Source organism: Hydra vulgaris, chromosome 09 (genome assembly GCF_038396675.1).
Source record: "Hydra vulgaris chromosome 09, alternate assembly HydraT2T_AEP".
NCBI classification, from domain to species: domain Eukaryota; kingdom Metazoa; phylum Cnidaria; class Hydrozoa; order Anthoathecata; family Hydridae; genus Hydra; species Hydra vulgaris.
The window spans coordinates 55,172,501-55,190,680 of NC_088928.1; the positions used below are offsets into that span (position 1 = coordinate 55,172,501).

The 18,180-nt window shown below is 28.0% G+C and overlaps 1 protein-coding gene across 2 annotated transcripts in view; it reads left to right on the plus strand.

Annotated features, from left to right (window-relative positions):
- The window catches only part of LOC101241534 (uncharacterized), a 72,047-nt gene that overhangs the window by 32,026 nt on the left and 21,841 nt on the right, over positions 1–18,180 (plus strand). The window contains exons 11-17 of one of the 2 annotated variants that reach the window (XM_065806077.1): positions 5,189–5,338; positions 5,607–5,786; positions 11,053–11,202; positions 12,333–12,485; positions 13,518–13,667; positions 14,561–14,713; positions 14,998–15,124. In XM_065806077.1, the coding sequence (XP_065662149.1) occupies positions 5,189–5,338; positions 5,607–5,786; positions 11,053–11,202; positions 12,333–12,485; positions 13,518–13,667; positions 14,561–14,713; positions 14,998–15,124 (1,063 nt within the window). The remainder of the gene's footprint in view (positions 1–5,188; positions 5,339–5,606; positions 5,787–11,052; positions 11,203–12,332; positions 12,486–13,517; positions 13,668–14,560; positions 14,714–14,997; positions 15,125–18,180) is intronic. The other variant, XM_065806078.1, reaches the window with a different exon arrangement.

The window sequence follows — 18,180 nt, forward strand, 5'->3', positions numbered from 1 at the left end:
GCTGTGACTATGCTATACATTGCATTTCCGTTTTGTGCATGATTCCATTTCAACTTAATTTATCTTTTGATAACATAACTAATGTTATAACAAAATATTTTGTATAGATTAGAATTAAATGAGAGTAAAAACTTAAAAACTTATTTTCAAAAAGCTTTTACTACAAGTTACAATACAACAATTTATGGTAACAATACAACAGTTGAAGGTAAAGCTTGAAACATACCTAATAAAGAAAAAAAAACAAGGCTCTTCACAGCGCTTGATTGGAATTTTTCAACACACAGATTTCACTTTTGATTCATTTGTTTGAAGTTTTTAACAAATCCACTTATTTTCTTCAATTAAGACATGATGCAAGTAATTGGAGATATTTTTTTATTATTATTATTTTTTTTTTCAACGTGTTTGCTTCCAACAATGCTGCAAGCAACCACTATTAGAGTTGGAAGTTACTGGAAGAGAAAAGATGAAGTTTGTAGAGCAAGATAACGATTGACAGATGACTTTAAAGATTGCAAATTATATGAATCAGGAAAGCAAGATGAATGAAGCGAATTCCAAAGAACTGATGTTCAAGGAAAAAAACTGGATGAATAAGAGTTTTTGGAGCACTTAGGAACAGTCACAGAAAAAGATGAGACTTAATGATGAGACTTATCATGACAAGAATAAATGGTAGTATTATCAGCGAACAATGCCACCTTAGATATGAGAATATCTGGAAGATCATTAATGTAAATTAAAAATAGTATAGGGCCAACGATTGAACCTTGAGAAACCCCTGAAGTTACAGAATAATAAGAGTGCTGTCCATCGAGGACAAACTTTTATACTACAAATGGAAAGAAAGGATTTAATGATCTTAAAGATAATACCAGATACACTGTAAGAAGAAAGCTTATGGAGAAGACCAGCATGCCAAACTTTATCAAAAGCTTTTGAAATGTCAAGAGCGACAGGCTTAACCTCTCCACCTCTATCTAATGCACAATAAAACCTATCAGTTATTACCGTTAACAAATCAGCTTAGAAAATCAAAATCAGTTAGAACAAGAAGATGGAAATTCATATTGACAATCAATAGTAAGTTATTAGATTCAAGATGGGAGATTAAGTGTTTGTTAATTAAAGACTCAAAAACTTTGCTTATGATAGTAAGAAGACTAATAACCGTATCGTTAGTCTTCTACTTTAGTCTACATTAGTTAGAGGAGTCAAATCGCTCTCTAGAATTTTTGAAAATAGGGATAACAGATGCCGCTTTCCAGCAGGCTGGAAAACAAGACTCTGATAAGCACTTATTAAATAGTTTTGAAAGTATAGACGACAGCTTCGGAGAACACTTCTAAGCAGGAAATCACTTTTGATACAGAAGCTGGAGTGATATGAATGTCAAGCAATGGATCAACTTGTTTGACGGCTATATAAGGTAGAACGCAACTAGTAGAATCAAGAGATAATATTAATGAAAAGTTTTTAGCAAGAAGTTCAGCTTTGTTTTTAGGTGAGGTGACAAAGTCCTAACCATACAAAGGAGGTGGAATAATAGATTTGCTTTTGTTATATATTAAAGGTTATCCAGAAGTCACAAGAGCCTAATTTTTGTGATGAAATACGAGATTTCATGACCTGAGAATAGCAGGCTTTGGCGTTAGACAAAACTTTTTTACAATGGTTTCTAGCAATAGTAAACAGATGTCTGTTTTCTGAAGAATTGTTTTCCTGATAGATAGGAAGTAATGGTTTCGATTGGAAATTGTGGCAGCACAATGTGAGGAAAACCATGGAAAAGAGGAAGCTTGACCTGAAACCGTCAAGAGGGAATAAACGATTCCATGCCAGCTTGAATCCATGAAGTTATGTAAGAAGCGTATTTGTCAGCAGGGAGACGAAAGATTTCTACCCAAAGGCCATCACGAAGAAAATCACGGAAAGAGTCTCAGTCAGCTTTAAGGTAGTTGTAAGAGGTACGATGCTAGGGGGATTCTGATGATGAAGTAGAATGAGATAATAGTTTTAGAGAGATCAAACCCTGATCAGATTCACAAGGTGAATGTTCAGGGTTGTCCAGAAAGCAAATTGGAAAGTTGACTATTTGAGTTAGAGATTGAGAAAGGCAAAAGTTGTGGGCCTTATTGCCTGCAGTGTCACTGACACTAGATCCAAGCCATTCAGTGTGATGAGCATTAAAGTCACCAACAACAACAATATTGACTGATGGATAAAGAGAGAGGGCTCGGTCAATTTGATCAGAAATAACATCGAAAAGAGTGCAGTCTTGAGGTGAAGGAGAGCAATATAGAACAAAGAGTAAGTCGATAGAGTGAAGTTGTGCTAAAGGAAAGCACATAAAAGAATAGTCTGTGGATTCAAACCTAGTTTCCCAACAAATGGTCGAATTCTTACGAATGTAGATGCCAAGGCCAAGCATGTGACTATTGGTGTCTTTATAAATTAAAGGAAGATAACCATCAACACTAAGATCACAAAATGCCGCAGCTGAACTCAAATTAGTCTCACAAAGAGCAAATAGGTCTAGTGAACTTTGCAAGAGATAATACTCAACAGAAGAAAAGTTACTTTGAAGACCACGAATATTAGTGAATGATAGATTTAGAGAACTTGGTTATGATGATGGTTTTTTTGTGTTTTATAGTTTTTAGTAATTTAGTCATTTTAAATTTGTTAAAGAACTTGATTCAAAGCTTAGATTATACTCAGTACACTATTTAATTGTCCAAGCAATTGCCTCATTACTATTAATAAACCCTAAGCCGTAACAAAGGGCTCCAAATGTGGCCTCCGCAATGCACACCAAAAGTACAAACAGGGACACCATCCATGCGCAATATGGCACTGTTAATACTTTGGTATTTTTCAGCTGTTGATGGAATCAGCCTCTCTGAGAGCTACCACAGAGTTTGGGAAACCTGACTACCAGCCGTCCTCAGAGTCATAAAACTGAGTTTGAGAGCTGTACCCTCATTAGGAGATAATAGAATGAGTTGTCTAGTCATAAAAACACAAGCTAAACCCTTGCATTGAGTCAAGAAGATCCAGCATTCAACATCCTAAAATTGAAACAATGCATTAAAAATACATTTGCACCAGCCTAATAGATGAAGAAGGGGTGCAAGGCTGGTCAACAGATAGAATCTGTTTACCCCTTAAGTCTTTGCCTAGGAGGCCTTCTACAAGACAGTAGCCGGATGCATTTAACATCTGCCCAAGATGAGTATTTTTATCAAGACATTATCTCTATAGTTATAATAATAAATTTGAGCTAGTTTCATTATTATGAAAATGATAGACAGAACTTTTGCTATATTCTGTGTGTGATTTTTTGGAAATGCCCAGTATTAAAAAACAAGGCAAATTGTTGAGTGATAAAATCCTAACCAACACAACCTAACCAAATATTACTTGATGACGTAATATATATATATATATATATATATATATATATATATATATATATATATATATATATATATATATATATATATATATATATATATATATATATATAAGATGTGACTGCATAATAATTGCTAGAAAATGTTGTTGTTGTCTGCCATGCAAGTAAATGTTCTGAAAAAAATGCTCATTGGTAAGCTTTATGCAGTTGTGATAATACAAGTTGTTTGCTACCAATTTATGAATACCTCCAAAAATGTCTAAATTGAAGAAAACAGGTGGATTTGTTGAGGACTTTTTAACAAATGAATTAAAAATGAAATTTGTGTGTTGAAAAATTCCAATCAAGTGCTCTGAAGAGCCTTGTTTTATTTTCTTTATGAAGAGTTTAACAAGTTTTACCTTGAATTGTTGTATTTTTACCATAAATTGTTGTATTGTAACTTGTGTTTGTATCATATTTTACATACATAGATATTATACCATATCTCCAATATGTTAAAATTAAGCTGCTTTGTAGTATTCCTTAACTACCAATTTGTCTGGAATTAGCATCACAAAAACTTTCCCCCTACCATTCAACATTTTCTTTACAAAGACAAACTGTCACTATCTTTTTCACTCTATTAGTAGCTTACACTTGGTTTTTCCAAAACACCATTCTGCTAAATATGGAAATGTACCTTCTAATTTAAAATCTCTTAATTCAATCTCTAACTTTAAAATCAAGCTTTTCAATTACTTGTTTAAAAAAATAATAAATATTTCTACAATTAAATGTTAAAATTCTTTATTATATCTATTTATTTGTGATTCTTCAGTTTTCAGTTTTATATTTTTGACATTCCTTATTTATCCATCTATTTCTAATTTCTCTGATTTTCAATCTGCTATTTTTAACACTTTCCTTAAATTTTTTGTTTCCTTAGTAGTAGTATTTTGATGATCTTTATTTATCTATTTTCATTCAACTATCTATTCCATACTTTTTACTAAATTTTTGTTGCTGCTGTTTTTGCCTTTGTTAATGAAGTTCTTCTACTATTAAAAGTAAAAATAATTTGTTAAAATGCTTAATATTGTTTTAACATGCATCAGAGTCATTGATTAGTCCTGAATTTAAAAAAATTTGGAAACAGCATGTGATTTATACTGTATCATATTTTCAATTCATATAATATTTTCCCATCATATTTATAAATAGAAATTGATATAGTAAATCAAGCTTTAAATCAATCATATTCATCAAATTTTATGGCTGTAATGATTTGGATCATTGATAACTGTGATGTTTTTGGATTTTGATGACTGTGATATTTTAGGGTTTGATAGATGTGATGTTTTAAAGTCGGATAGCTGTGATGTTTTGAATCATTATGGCAATTATGATTTGGGGTTTGATAGCTGTGATGTTTTGGAGTTTGATAGCTGTGATGTTATGGGGTTTCATGGCTGTGAAGTTTTAGATCATTGATAGCTGTGATATTTTGGATCATTGATAGCTGTGATGTTTTAGTTCATTAATAGCTATGATATTTTGGATCATTGATAGCTGTGATGATTTGGGCTTTGAGTATTGTTGCGATAGACAAAGTTTTTTTTAATTATGTTTTTAAATGAGTGTGAGTGTATATTTTAAAAAATGCAATCAATTAAAAAGTTATAATGTATAAAATGTAAATAACATTCATGAAATTATTCATGTTACTAACATTTTTCATTTTTAACTTTTTGTGTCAAACTAAATAATTATAAAATTATTTCTCAGAAAATAAAACTTGCTTAAAATTCTGCCCATTCGATTATAACCCTAAATGTGGATCAAATGGTGTGGAATACCCAAATCTTTGTCATTTGGAAATAGCACAATGTAAAGACAATAGTATTATTTTGGCAAACAATGGGCCTTGTCAAACTGGTTTGTATTATAATTTCTTATAATTGATGTTCTTTTGTTACATTTCTATAAATTGAATAATAATGACAATAATCTTATTATATTTATGTTATATTATATCTTATTATTATTCACATTACAATTATATAAATGTTAATTGTAGTAATTGTTATTTTTGTTTTATATTTATATCATTTCATATACTTGATTGTAATATCTTCTTAGTAAGATAAAGTTATTTAAAATTTTTTCAAGTTGTTTTAGAAACGCTTACTTTTTATTATGACAGATTACTCAGATGTTGGCCAGGAAATAGTACCAGAAACCTCTAGCTGTCAAATAGCATGCCCAGAAGAAGGCACTCCAGTTTGTGGGACTGATTATTACACATATCCAAACTTATGTATGCTTAAAAATGCACAATGTCAAAATCAAACTATTAAATATGTTCATAATGGTAGCTGTATAGGTGACTTTTTTTATTAAATCATCTATAGTTTGTATTGTTTAATTTCTATTACCATATTTTTATCTGTTATTTATATTACATGGTTCTAAAACTTTTGAGTTTATGTTTGAGCTTGTTGTTTTATGATGTTGATTTTTTAAGTAATGCTTAAATAGTAGGCAAAGTTAAAGTTAAGCTTAAATATAAGCAAAAAGTAGGCTCAGCAACTAACTTTTGACTCCGACTATAAAACCTAGTTCACCTTAATATCTATTATTTTGTTAGATGTAATGCTTTTCCTAATGCATTCCCAAAATATTATGCCTAATGTTTTAAAGTACTGTTTACAGGAAGTAACTCCTTTTAACTACTAGGGGTCAGGTCAGATTCAGGATCATTACAATCAACCTGTTACTTGTATCATGTAACCCAACACTACCTACCCCATGACCAGCTGCCTTGTAGGGTGTGCATTTTAAGGTAAAGGTTAGGAGAAAAAAACTTTGACTTAGAAATCCCCTGCCTTGAGGCTCTTCATTAAATAAAGGCTAGAGATGGGATCTCCATAAAAATACTCAACTTGGGTAGATGTTAACGGCATCTAGCTAAAATTCCACTGCCTTAGGAAAACTGGGATTCTTTTCAGGATTTTCTTTGTGGCGGTCCTTGGGCCTAAGATGTCTTTTCTCTCTCAGCTGAAAAATGTGTCTCCTACATAACCTCCTGGGTTCAGGCAGGAATGGAAGCTTTTATTCCTTTTTCTTGGTTCCAAGTCAAGCCTCATCCTACTCCATGATTTTCACCTTCTTGTGCAGCTACTATATTTAATTGTAATCATTTTTTTCATCTTTTTTAAAAGAACAACTCTCTTAAGAAATAACAGCTATTTATTATTGCAAGAAATCAATGCAAAAAGGCTTTGTCTGATGCTAAGCTCCATTCTCAGTTCACTAATTTTTGTATCTTATTTTCATATGGTATACCTTGAAAGTTTTTGAGATTATCAAGTCACATCTTTCTAACCGCTTTACTAAAGTCATCCTTGAAGACCAACACTCTTTCTTCATTTCCAGTAACTTCTCCAGTAACTTCAAGGTTCTATCCACGGTCCTGTTTTGTTTCTTATCTGCATTAATGATCTTCGCGACAACCTTACATTTAAAGTAGCTCTTTTTGATGATAGCTCAACTTTTTACTCCTGTCTTGATAAAAGTCTTCTCTTTTTGATTGATTAGAACAGGCAATCAATCTTGAACATGATCCACTTCAGTAATAGTTTGAGGCTCACAGTGGCTTGTAAATTTTATCTCTAACAATACTCAGTTATTTACTGCAAACAACTATCACAATACTGTCAACATTCGTATATTTATGAATGGCTACCCTCTCAATGAGTCTTCTTCTTTACGTCTTCTTGGATTATCATTTACTACTGACCTTTCATGGAAACCTTATATACAATCGATTGCTATATTAGCATCCACTAAGGTTGCTTCTCTTTATTGTGTTCGCCATTTTCTGTTCTCATATTTGGTCGGGTTCTTCTTTCTCTTTCTCTTCTAGACAATGTCCAAAAACTGCTAAGCTTGATCCTCTTTACCATCCTCGTAAAGTTGTATGTCTTTCTCTTTTCTACAATTACTATCATGGTTGCTGCTCAAAGGAGCTATCATCTCTAGTTCCATCAACTAAAACTCATTCTCGCTTGACTTGTCATTCAGCAAAGTTTCATTTGTTTACTGTATCTGTTCCTGCATTCTCTTAAAACTTTTATTCATCTAGTTTTTTTCCTTTCAACCTTTTGGAACTCTCTCCCATCTTCATGTTTTCCTGACTCAAACAATACAACCTTCAACTTTTCAAATCTTTTGTCAACTGTTTTCTGGCTATTTTTTTTTTTTTTTTTTTTCTAGTAACTCCCAACGTAGTAGTGATTGCTAGCAGTCTTTTTGGGAGTTAATTTAATTAAAAAAAAAAAAGAAGAAGTTGAATTATTTTAAACTATATCATAAGTTTTTTAATATTCTGCAACAAAAGCAATATAAATCTTATGTAATTAGGTCATTGTATTGTTATAATATTGAGAGTTTGTAAGTCCTAGAGAAGTAGTCCAAGGTTAACGGTCTCAGAATATTTAGAGGGACTTTGTGAGTTCTACTTTTGACTCTTCATTCTTGTTACAATATAAATTTATACATAAATAAGTAATTAGAAATTGCTTTTAATATGATTCCTGTAGTATATAGGTCATAATATAAACTATAAACATTTAAAGTATAAATATAAAACTAAATATGTCACAAATAAAATTCAATTCTCATAAATGTTTCAATGGTTGTTGTAAATTTTTGCTCCTGTTTTCACAATGGTTCAGAACCCTTAAATGTATGAGTTTTTTCTATGGAAATATGTTTTAATATCACTTTACTAAATAAGGGTATGTTAAAAAAAATGTTATTGAAAGAAACATGGAGAAGATATTGTAATATATGTGATCAGAAACCAAAATCAGATAAGCTAATAAAAAAACCAAAGAAGAACTATAAATAACCATGCAAAACTATAAATTTTTAAACATAAACTAAAATCTTGTCTACAACTCTCATGTTTTTAGTACATATAATCAAAACCGTGACCAAGTTTGGCCAAAAAAACATGTTTATTAATAAAGAAGGGTTACATTATGAATATTTTAATCCTAGCATTTAAAAACGTGCCTTTTTTAAATTTGTATAAACTATCATTTAATGCTTTAAATTGTAATTTTATAATTTATGTATTTACAAAAATACCTTTTCCAGACAAGTTGAATCATTAAAACCTAATAGCCATATAACGATTAATTCATTTTGTTTGTATATTTGTTTAGTTTTCAAACATTGAAACAGAACAAAATATTTCATAAAAAAAACGTCTTTTTTATAAATTAATGGTGTGCTGGTAAAAGATAATATTATTGCCATGAATTGTTTATAATATTATAGACAAACATCTAAATGTTATACAAAAAATACTTTTAATTAAAAACATAATTTATTTTCAATAATTCTTTATGTTAAATGCAAATCGGGACAGTATTTTGGAACAGAGGGAGTATTATATCATTATTTTTAAATGTTTTAAAAAAAGAAATGTCAAAACAACTTTTATTTTATTTTTGGTTTCCTTTTATTTAAATTTCTTTAAGTTTTTTTATAAGTAAATAAATTTAACAAACTAAATGGAGAAAAATTCACTATTTTGTATTTATAGATAACAATTTACAGTCATATTGTATATTAGTTATCATTAATTTGCGTGCACTTTGCAAATGCGTGAAAAATTGTTTTAAATTAATAAAAAATTTATAAAGTTCAATAAGCATCTCTAATATATCTAATTGTTATATATCTTATTAACTAGAATAAAAGTTATTTGAAAATAAAACTTCCTTATAATTTAAAAAAAAATCATTTAAATTAAAAAAAAAATTGCAAGAATTGAAAATAAAACTGGGCGAATTGAAAATTGAAAAAAAAAATTGAAAATAAAAAAAAAGAATTAAAAATAAAACTATTTATGGCTGACGGCACAGGTTTCGAAGTGGAGGTGCTCTACAAGTTCTCTTTAAAAAAACAACCAAAGAAAAGGGCCTTTAGAAAACAAGTGGGGAAAGGAGGCATGTGCCTCCCCCCCTCCCTACTTTGTCGGCCCTGTTATTCAACATACCTCTTAAATTAGGCGTTCGTCAATAAATAAAGAAATGAATGTCAATGTTTATTAAAAAAATTTGTAGATTTGTTGCGCCCTGTAATAAGTTGCACTTTTATCAAACATTTTTGAAGAAAGTTCATTTATATTAGTTAAAAGTTTATGTTATTATTGAAAATAGAAGTTTTCTCTGTTAGTTGCATGACTTCTGGCTTTCTTTCTTTTTTTTCTTTTTTCATCCTTATATCATTTTAAGTTTTCTTTATCTTTCATGCGGTTAGGGTTCGGTGGTTTTTCAAATTAATTTAACACATTTAAAAACTGGTTTTTAAGTATGAAAACTGGTTTTCTTTTTTTTAACATTTTTATAATATATTGTTGTTATACAACAACATTTTGTTAAGTTAGTTTAGTAGTAGTAATTTAAAAGTTAGTTTAGAAGTAGTTTTAGTTTAGTAAGCTGTTTCCTTTTTTTTTTAACACACAACTTTAACTTTTTCCCTGTGGTAGATGAGGATTTTGGTTTCATTTTTGCAAAATGTTATGTAATAATTACCCATTATAAACAGTTGCTTGTCTAAAAATACACAAATGTAAACACAAAGTTTTAGGGATCGTTTTGCCAAAATGGCTCCCTGAAAAAGACATCTCAAATAATTTGGATTTAATATTCATTTATATGTTTTTATAAAATGCATTTAAATGTAAGATTATATTTATGTATTTATAAAAGTAATAATTTAATATGTTTATGTATTAAATGATGAATTAGCAACTATTTTACCGTAGTTTGCAAAATCCTGAAGACATTTCAAAAATCAACATTAGTTTGTCTGAAAAGTCTACAATATTTCGAAATTCTATTGTGAACACCAATCCAGATCAAGAGGAAATCGAAGAACTACTCATCAGAGAGTATTCATTGGTAAAACTTTTTTAAAAGAGGTCATGGAAAATTCAGTTAATAATTTTCTTGAAGAGCCTGCAGAATACCCAAAGACACTGAAAGCTGAGTTATTATTAATTAAGGCATCGTATAAAAGAACCAAAAACTTAGATTTGTTATTTGATACACTTAAAACTATAAAACCGGAATCAGTACTTAGTGAATGCGTATTTTCAATTGCAAGCTATTTTTTTACAGCAAGATTTGGCCACAGTTTAGTGGACGTTTTATGGTTTTTTAAATCCTCCGGAAAAACTACAATAAGTGAAATAAATATAATATATATAATATATAAATATAATATATAAATTAAGGATTACTCGTTATTCAATTTTTATAAAAAAAAATTTGAAAACCAGTTAAAACCATTTCTTTTTTGGGAATTTGAATTGGAAAACCAGTTTTTCAAAAAGTCAATAATAAAAGAAAGTGTTTAATAGACAAGAAAGACAAAAATTATTTGAAAAAGTTAACAACATAAAGTCTATAAAAAAAAGTTAAAAACATCAAAATCTTGAGTTTAACAAAATACTGTGTTGTTTTTACACTTTATAAAAATGTTAAATTCTATTAAGTTCTGTTTTGAATTATTTTGTTTTGAATATTTTAAATTGATTAGTGAAAAAATTTTACATTTTATTTTGTTTTAAGAGTGCTCAGATGACGTCCCTACACCTGCATGTGGTTTTAAACCATGTAATAAATTAACATGTCTTGATTATCCAGAGGCTGTGTGTAAACCTAATTATTGTGGTGACTGCAAAGCTGATTTTTATTTGGATGGAAAAAAAGTACAGTGTAGTAAGTTGAATATTTTTGTAAGCTTATAGAATATTTTTGCTTTAAAATATGAATATCATTATATTTTGGTAAATGTTTTTTTTTTTTAAAGTATTGAAGTAACCAATCAAATGATTTTATATCACACAAAATACAATTGTTTTTGTATGTATTGTATTTAAGTGTCTATTATTAGCACAACATATCTTTTAAGATTATTGCTTCTCTTCTTTCTCTTCTTTATTTTTGACAACATAGACTTATCTGATCATTATGATATCCAGATGCTAGACATCATTATTCTTAATTGCCTATGTTTTACTCTCATATGTTATAACGCTCTGGAAATATATGGTGTAGAACTTTTAATGAAACTTTTGTTGTCTTGTTATTGTAGAGTTGTTTCTCTAAACTTGAAATAGACACATCTAACTTTGTCCCATGTGATATCTCTTCTGCTTCACGAGCTCATCCAATTGTATCTTTTAGAAGAAAAAAATGTTTTATCTCTCCATTACTATTTACTTTAATCTCTTTTGTAACTTTTCTGTATTCGACAAATACATATTTTTTACTCTTTTTTACACTAGCAATAATAAGAAAAGCTTGTTTAATGCTATATCACTCTCTAACACTCACTTGTAAGCTGTAAACAACTTTTATATAAATATGCTTTTTTGTAAATTTATAGTAGGCTATATATCAGTAATTAAGTGTAAAATAAGAACTTTACAAGTGTGCTTTTGAAAAACCATATTTGAATTTGTTTTCATAGTTTTAAGTGTTTAGTTAATATTATTTATCTATGTTTTATATTAACAAATAATCATGTAATTTTTGGTGTCTGTAGTTACCACTAATTACATATTATTGGGCTATTATATTTATAATTTCAATTTTGTTAAACGATGAATATTTTTCTGCACATTCAAATTTCATAAAGTTTCTTTACATTTTTATTGCAGTCATTTATAGCTAGACAATGTTTGTTAAACTTTATTGCTGTTAAATTGTTTACTAAAGCATTAGATAATTAACAGTTATAGAATAAATTAAATTAACTAATTGATCAAATTTTTTTTTAATATTATTTTAAAGCAATCAAATTATTTTTATCACTATCCTATATAAGACTTTACAATAACTTTTAGATAATACTAAATGCAACAAGGAGTGTCCTCTCAATGAATATAAACCAAAGTGTGGGTCAAACGGTGTGCAATATATGTCCCTTTGCTTTATAGAAGTAGCACAGTGTGAAGATAATAGCCTAATGATAGAGTTTGATGGTCAATGTTCTAATGGTTTGTATTTTTGTAATTATATAGTAATTTAATATCCTAATAGGTTTAAAATAGTCAAAGTAGTTTGAACATATAGTAAGCAACTAAACCTAAAATTTAATTTTATCATAATAAGAAGCTTTTTTTTTTTTTTTTTTATTCACCTCCTCAAGGCCAAGAAGGCCACTACAGATGAGGAGGCTACTTAATAGTGGTTATAACCCTCTCTCAACTCTATAACTCCGAAACACAAACCTTGAGGAACAAGGCTGCTGCGTGGAGAAACAAGTTGAGCGCGGTACTACCAGGGACGTGGTGGGGATCGAACTCGGAACCCCTCTCTTATGAAGCGAGCGCTTTACCACTACACCACTACCACATTAACTTAAAAAGCTAAACTTAAAAATATAAAATTAGATTGTAGTTACAAAAAAAAATTAAACAGATTTTTAGTAAACTTTAAACATTCAACATAGTGCTATAGCACTAAGTATTATGTAAAATTCATCTTGTGAAATTTTAAGTTTATGCATGTAATGAAAATTTACGCAGATCAACAAATTGGTGGAAATCAAATTAGTTGAAAAGCTAGAAAAGGGAATAAAAAAAAGTGATTTTGTGATTTAGTATATATATATATATATATATATATATATACATATGTATATATATACATATATATATATATATATATATATATATATATATATATATATATATATATATATATATATATATATATATATATATATATATATATATATATTATATATATATATATATATATATATATATATATATATATATATATATATATATATATATATAGAGAGAGAGAGAGAGAGAGAGAGAGAGAGAGAGAGAGAGAGAGAGAGAGAGAGAGAGAGAGAGAGAGAGAGAGAGAGAGAGAGAGAGAGAGAGAGAGAGATAGATATAAATTTTTATTGTTTAGTTCATCAAATCTTTGTTGTAATAAAAAACATTGTAGTTAATAAGATTAAATTTTTGATTAAAAAAAACATTTTAATGTATTACTTTCATTTTATCTTTAAGAATGTCCAGAAGATGCCCCAACACCTGCATGTGGTTTTAAACCATGTGATAAATTAACATGTCTTGATTATCCAGATGCTGTGTGCAAACCTAATTACTGTGGTGGTTGCAAAGCTGCTTTTTATTTGGATGGTAAAAAAGTGCAGTGTAGTAAGTTTTTTAATTTTTTGTGTTGTTTTTGTTTAATTAGTTTTGATTTTTTTAAATTTATTGTAATGAAAGTCTTGTTTTTTTAAAAGAAAAAAAAAAAAAAAAAAAAAAATAGAGGCATCACAGTTTTTGAATGTAGTTATATTTTTCAATACTTTAAGTTTTTTTATTAACATCATTTTTAACATCATTTAACATTCATTAACATCATAATTAGCATCAATTTATCTGAAAATTGTTTTGTATTTTTTAAATCCTTTTGAACAAAAGAAGAGAATATATGATAAATCATTTATTACTAAAAGTATGCTATAAGTTTACGAGAGACATTATCATGTACAAAATCAGAGATAAATTGCAATATTAAGTATTTATTAAAGAGATCTGCTTAGTTAAGATTTGCATGATGGTGAGTATTAAATTCAGTCATGCTATATGTGGTATATTTTTAAGATCTGTGGCATGTTATCCTTGTTATACTTGTATATAAAAAAGAATAGACTTTTTTTAATAATTGGTTTGGAATTGGGAATAATTAAGTTTAAAATTCTAATTTGTTCATATTTTATAATGTTCTAATTATCAAACACATTCTCCATCTGAACTACAGAATTGTTTCATGTAAGACCTGCCCCAAAAGAATCCAAAATAAAAATTCTATATACAAAAAATGCCTAATATTGCATGCTAAACCAGAATTTATGTTGATGAAAAACCATTATAATAAAATCAGGTTTTTTATTGTAAGGGAGTTTTTTATAATTTATGTAAAACTGTTTGTTAAAAAAATATATATATATCCAAAATTGATCTTCAAGGAACACTCAATTTGAACATTTTAAAAAGTTGGATACAAAATCACAAATTTGTAATAAACACCTTCAATATTTTAGATAATACAAAATGCAACAAGGAATGTCCTGATGATGAAGATAATCCAAAGTGTGGTTCAAACGGTGTGCAATACAAAAACTTATGCTCTATATTAGTAGCACAGTGTGAAGATAATAACCTAATGATAGAGTTTGATGGTCCATGTCAAAAAGGTTAGTTTTTTTGTAAAATCTTTTTTTTTTTTTTTTGGTTTGGGGTTCTAGTATCTTTTAAATGAACATAATTAATGTATTTTTAGCATAGTAAGCAACTAAATTTAAAATGTGAAAATATTGTTTGAACTTTGTAAGTAACCAAACTTAAAAAGCAACTATATAGCTTGTGTATAAAACAGTAACCTAAAATGAATTTAAAGTTGTTTATTTATAATCTGTTTATTTATTTCTGTTTATTTATATTTTATTTATATAAAGTTTATTTATAATCTGTTTTGAAGCTATAGAGGTATCTGGTTCAGTTATTCTTCCACAAGGTGCAACATTAAAAGAAGGCTCGTGTTTGATGTTGACTCTACAGGAGGCAATAAAGTGTGATGAAGTATGTGATATTCCTGTTTTGGCTTCGTAAGTATTATATATTCAATATTTTTCGTTTTCTTTTTATAAAAATTTGAATAAGTGTTTGACATGATATTTTGATTATAATTACTTTACTAATTAGATTTATAATCTTTAATTATATGCTATATATATATATATATATATATATATATATATATATATATATATATATATATATATATATATATATATATATATATATATATATATATATATAGTCCTATTATATCTTCTTGTTTTACCTTCTAAAAAAACGAAACTGGCTCCTAGAATTTAATGTTCTTCTTTGATTGTTTGAGTATACTGAACCAATGTTGTATCATGTTTGCTAGCATTACAAAAGGATCTTTTAATGAGAATTGCTTTGTTCTTTTTTTATTCCATTGATCTAAATTATTTTAGTAACAGGAAGAAATGTTTTGTTTTGCACTTTTTAGTCTTATAAATGTTTTTAAATGTTTTTGGTTTATGATTTTACAAATGATTTAAAAAACCAGTATATATATATATTTTTTATGTGTGGTTATTTCAGAAATTTATTACAGAAATGCTAACATTAAACAAGAATTTAAAACCGTGTTTATGGCAAATTTGTACACTTTCTTTATGTCATCTTTTGCAATATTTTTAAAAGGACTTTTTTTTTTCTTATGGTTTTAAAACCATTAGAAACTTTAAATTAACCATTAAAAGTATAAGAATAAACAATAATAACATCAAAGTTTACAAAATTGTATGTGCATGTATGTGTGAAATGAGAATTTGATGTAAAAACATCCTAATGAATTTCAAAAGGAATCCTTATCCTTATCAATTTATGTATTAATAAAATTACATTATTGGTTACAGTTTGTTTTTAGTATAAAACTAATTTGGACTTGAAAAAAACTAATAATTTTTTATTTTTAATAAAAACAAAGCAGACTTTAAAAAAATCTAAAAACATGATCTTTTTTTTTTTTTTTTTACAATTGTTAAATTTCTTAAGACAGATAAATGATGATGGAAAAAAAAATGGAAATGGAAATGGAAATGGAAAATGAAAAAATGATGATAGAAAAAAAAAATTTTAAGAAAAAATATTTAACAATGTATAATGAGAATTCATAGTTGATAAAATTTCAAATTGCCTTTTTATAAGATATTTTAAATAAATTTAGAATCTTTTTTTTCCAATGAGTTAAAATGTTTTATAAAATATATTTTGACAATTAATAACAACAATTATAGTCATGAGTTCATGTATATAACCAATTGAATTCTGGTTGACAATTGAAAGTCTTGTTGACAAGGCAAAGTAAATTTTTTTGATAAAATACTTTCAACTTAAAAAGTTAAATGTTTTTTGCTATTTCAGTTTAGATATTTCTAAAGGAAGGGGGAATAAAATATTCCTTAAGGTAACCGCTTGCCCTTCCTGATTGGAGGGGCCATGTTAAGACAAAATTTATGATTTTAACATGTTGCCGTATGGAGCGATATTTAGTGATTGTTGCTAAAATACCGTGGATAATTAGCACTATAAACTCACATACCAAATATTTTTTTTTTAATTTAAACTATAAAAATAATACTTTCAATATTACTTTTATTGGCTATTGATGACGAGTATATTTGTCAAACATAGTGTGGAACATGATTTTATGCGTACTAAGGGAAACCAATACACACAAGAATACGGAAAACAAGTTTACTTGTCAGCAATAAAGGCCAATTGAATTGTTTTATCATTGTTAGAGTTCAATAAAATTAAATTTATTGCAGTATAAATTATGAATTTCTTCAAAAAAAAGTTTTATTCTCTCAAGTAGCTTGCTCAAGGTAAGTAGCTGTATAGCTTGCTCAAGGTGTAATTTTCGGATTTGTTTTTGTTATATTTATTTTATTATTAGTTACTTTATTTTTTTAATTATTATTTTCTTTTTGTTGTTTTATATAAAATTTTATACTCACAGTGGCTTGCCATATTATTAGACTTAATAAGAAAAAAATAAAGTTACATCATAAATATGATTTTCGTGGACAATTTTTTATTACTTAAGGTCATGTTACTATGGATAAATAGTAATCAATATTTTTTCAAAACAAATACATAAAATTAATAGATAATAATGAAAAATAATAAAATAAATATTTTATATGATGTCCTTTTTCTGCAATTACGCTTTGTATGTGCCAAGGCATACTCAAAATACACTTTTAAACTGTTGTTTTCAGCTCTTCACTGTGGTTCCACACATATATTAGTTTTTCAATCAACTCTTGCTTTGTTATTATTGTGCTTTTGGCTATATGAGCCTTGAGCAGCTCCCGTTCATTCTTCATCAGATTTAAATCCCGAGAATTTTTAGGCCGATCCAAGACATCAACGTTTTTTAACATGGTGTTCCTCATGCATAAAAATGCATTTTTCTTCTTTTGGCAACCATTGTGCAGATTATGGTATTAGTTTATCACTAAGAATTTTCTGATACTGATCTTGTCTTATTGTCCCTTTTACCATATGCAGGCTTCCAGTACCTTGAAAACTAATTACTAATAGATTTGCCACTCATGACTTGAAAAATGATCTCATCTGAAAAACAAACCTAAAATACACACAAATGAGGTTTAAAAAGATACCAAAATCAAGTTAAACCTTACAATAAAGATTTGTTTTCAGCATTACTATTTTTTTGCCCGGTTTTGAAGTTTGTTCACCATAATGGTTGTTACCTTTAGTTTACTTGCTGGCTGATGCGAAATTAAACCAAATTCTTAAAGATGTTTCTAGACTGTATGTTGGGAAATATCGATTCCCTGTTTATTGACAATTTTGGTCAATTAGTTGACTGTGTTTTCCTTGTTGTAGACAAGTATTCTGAATATTTCAGTCAGTCCTGGGTGCTGTTAATGTTTTTCTGTCACAAGCGCCTTTACAAGCAGGTTGTAAAGTTATGTCAAAATCAAATTTTTGTTTTTGTTTTTTTAAACATCTTTGCTTCCAATAAGGCTGCAACCACTAATTAAAGTTGGAAGTTACTGGAAGAGAAAAGATGAAGATTGTAGAGCAAGATAAT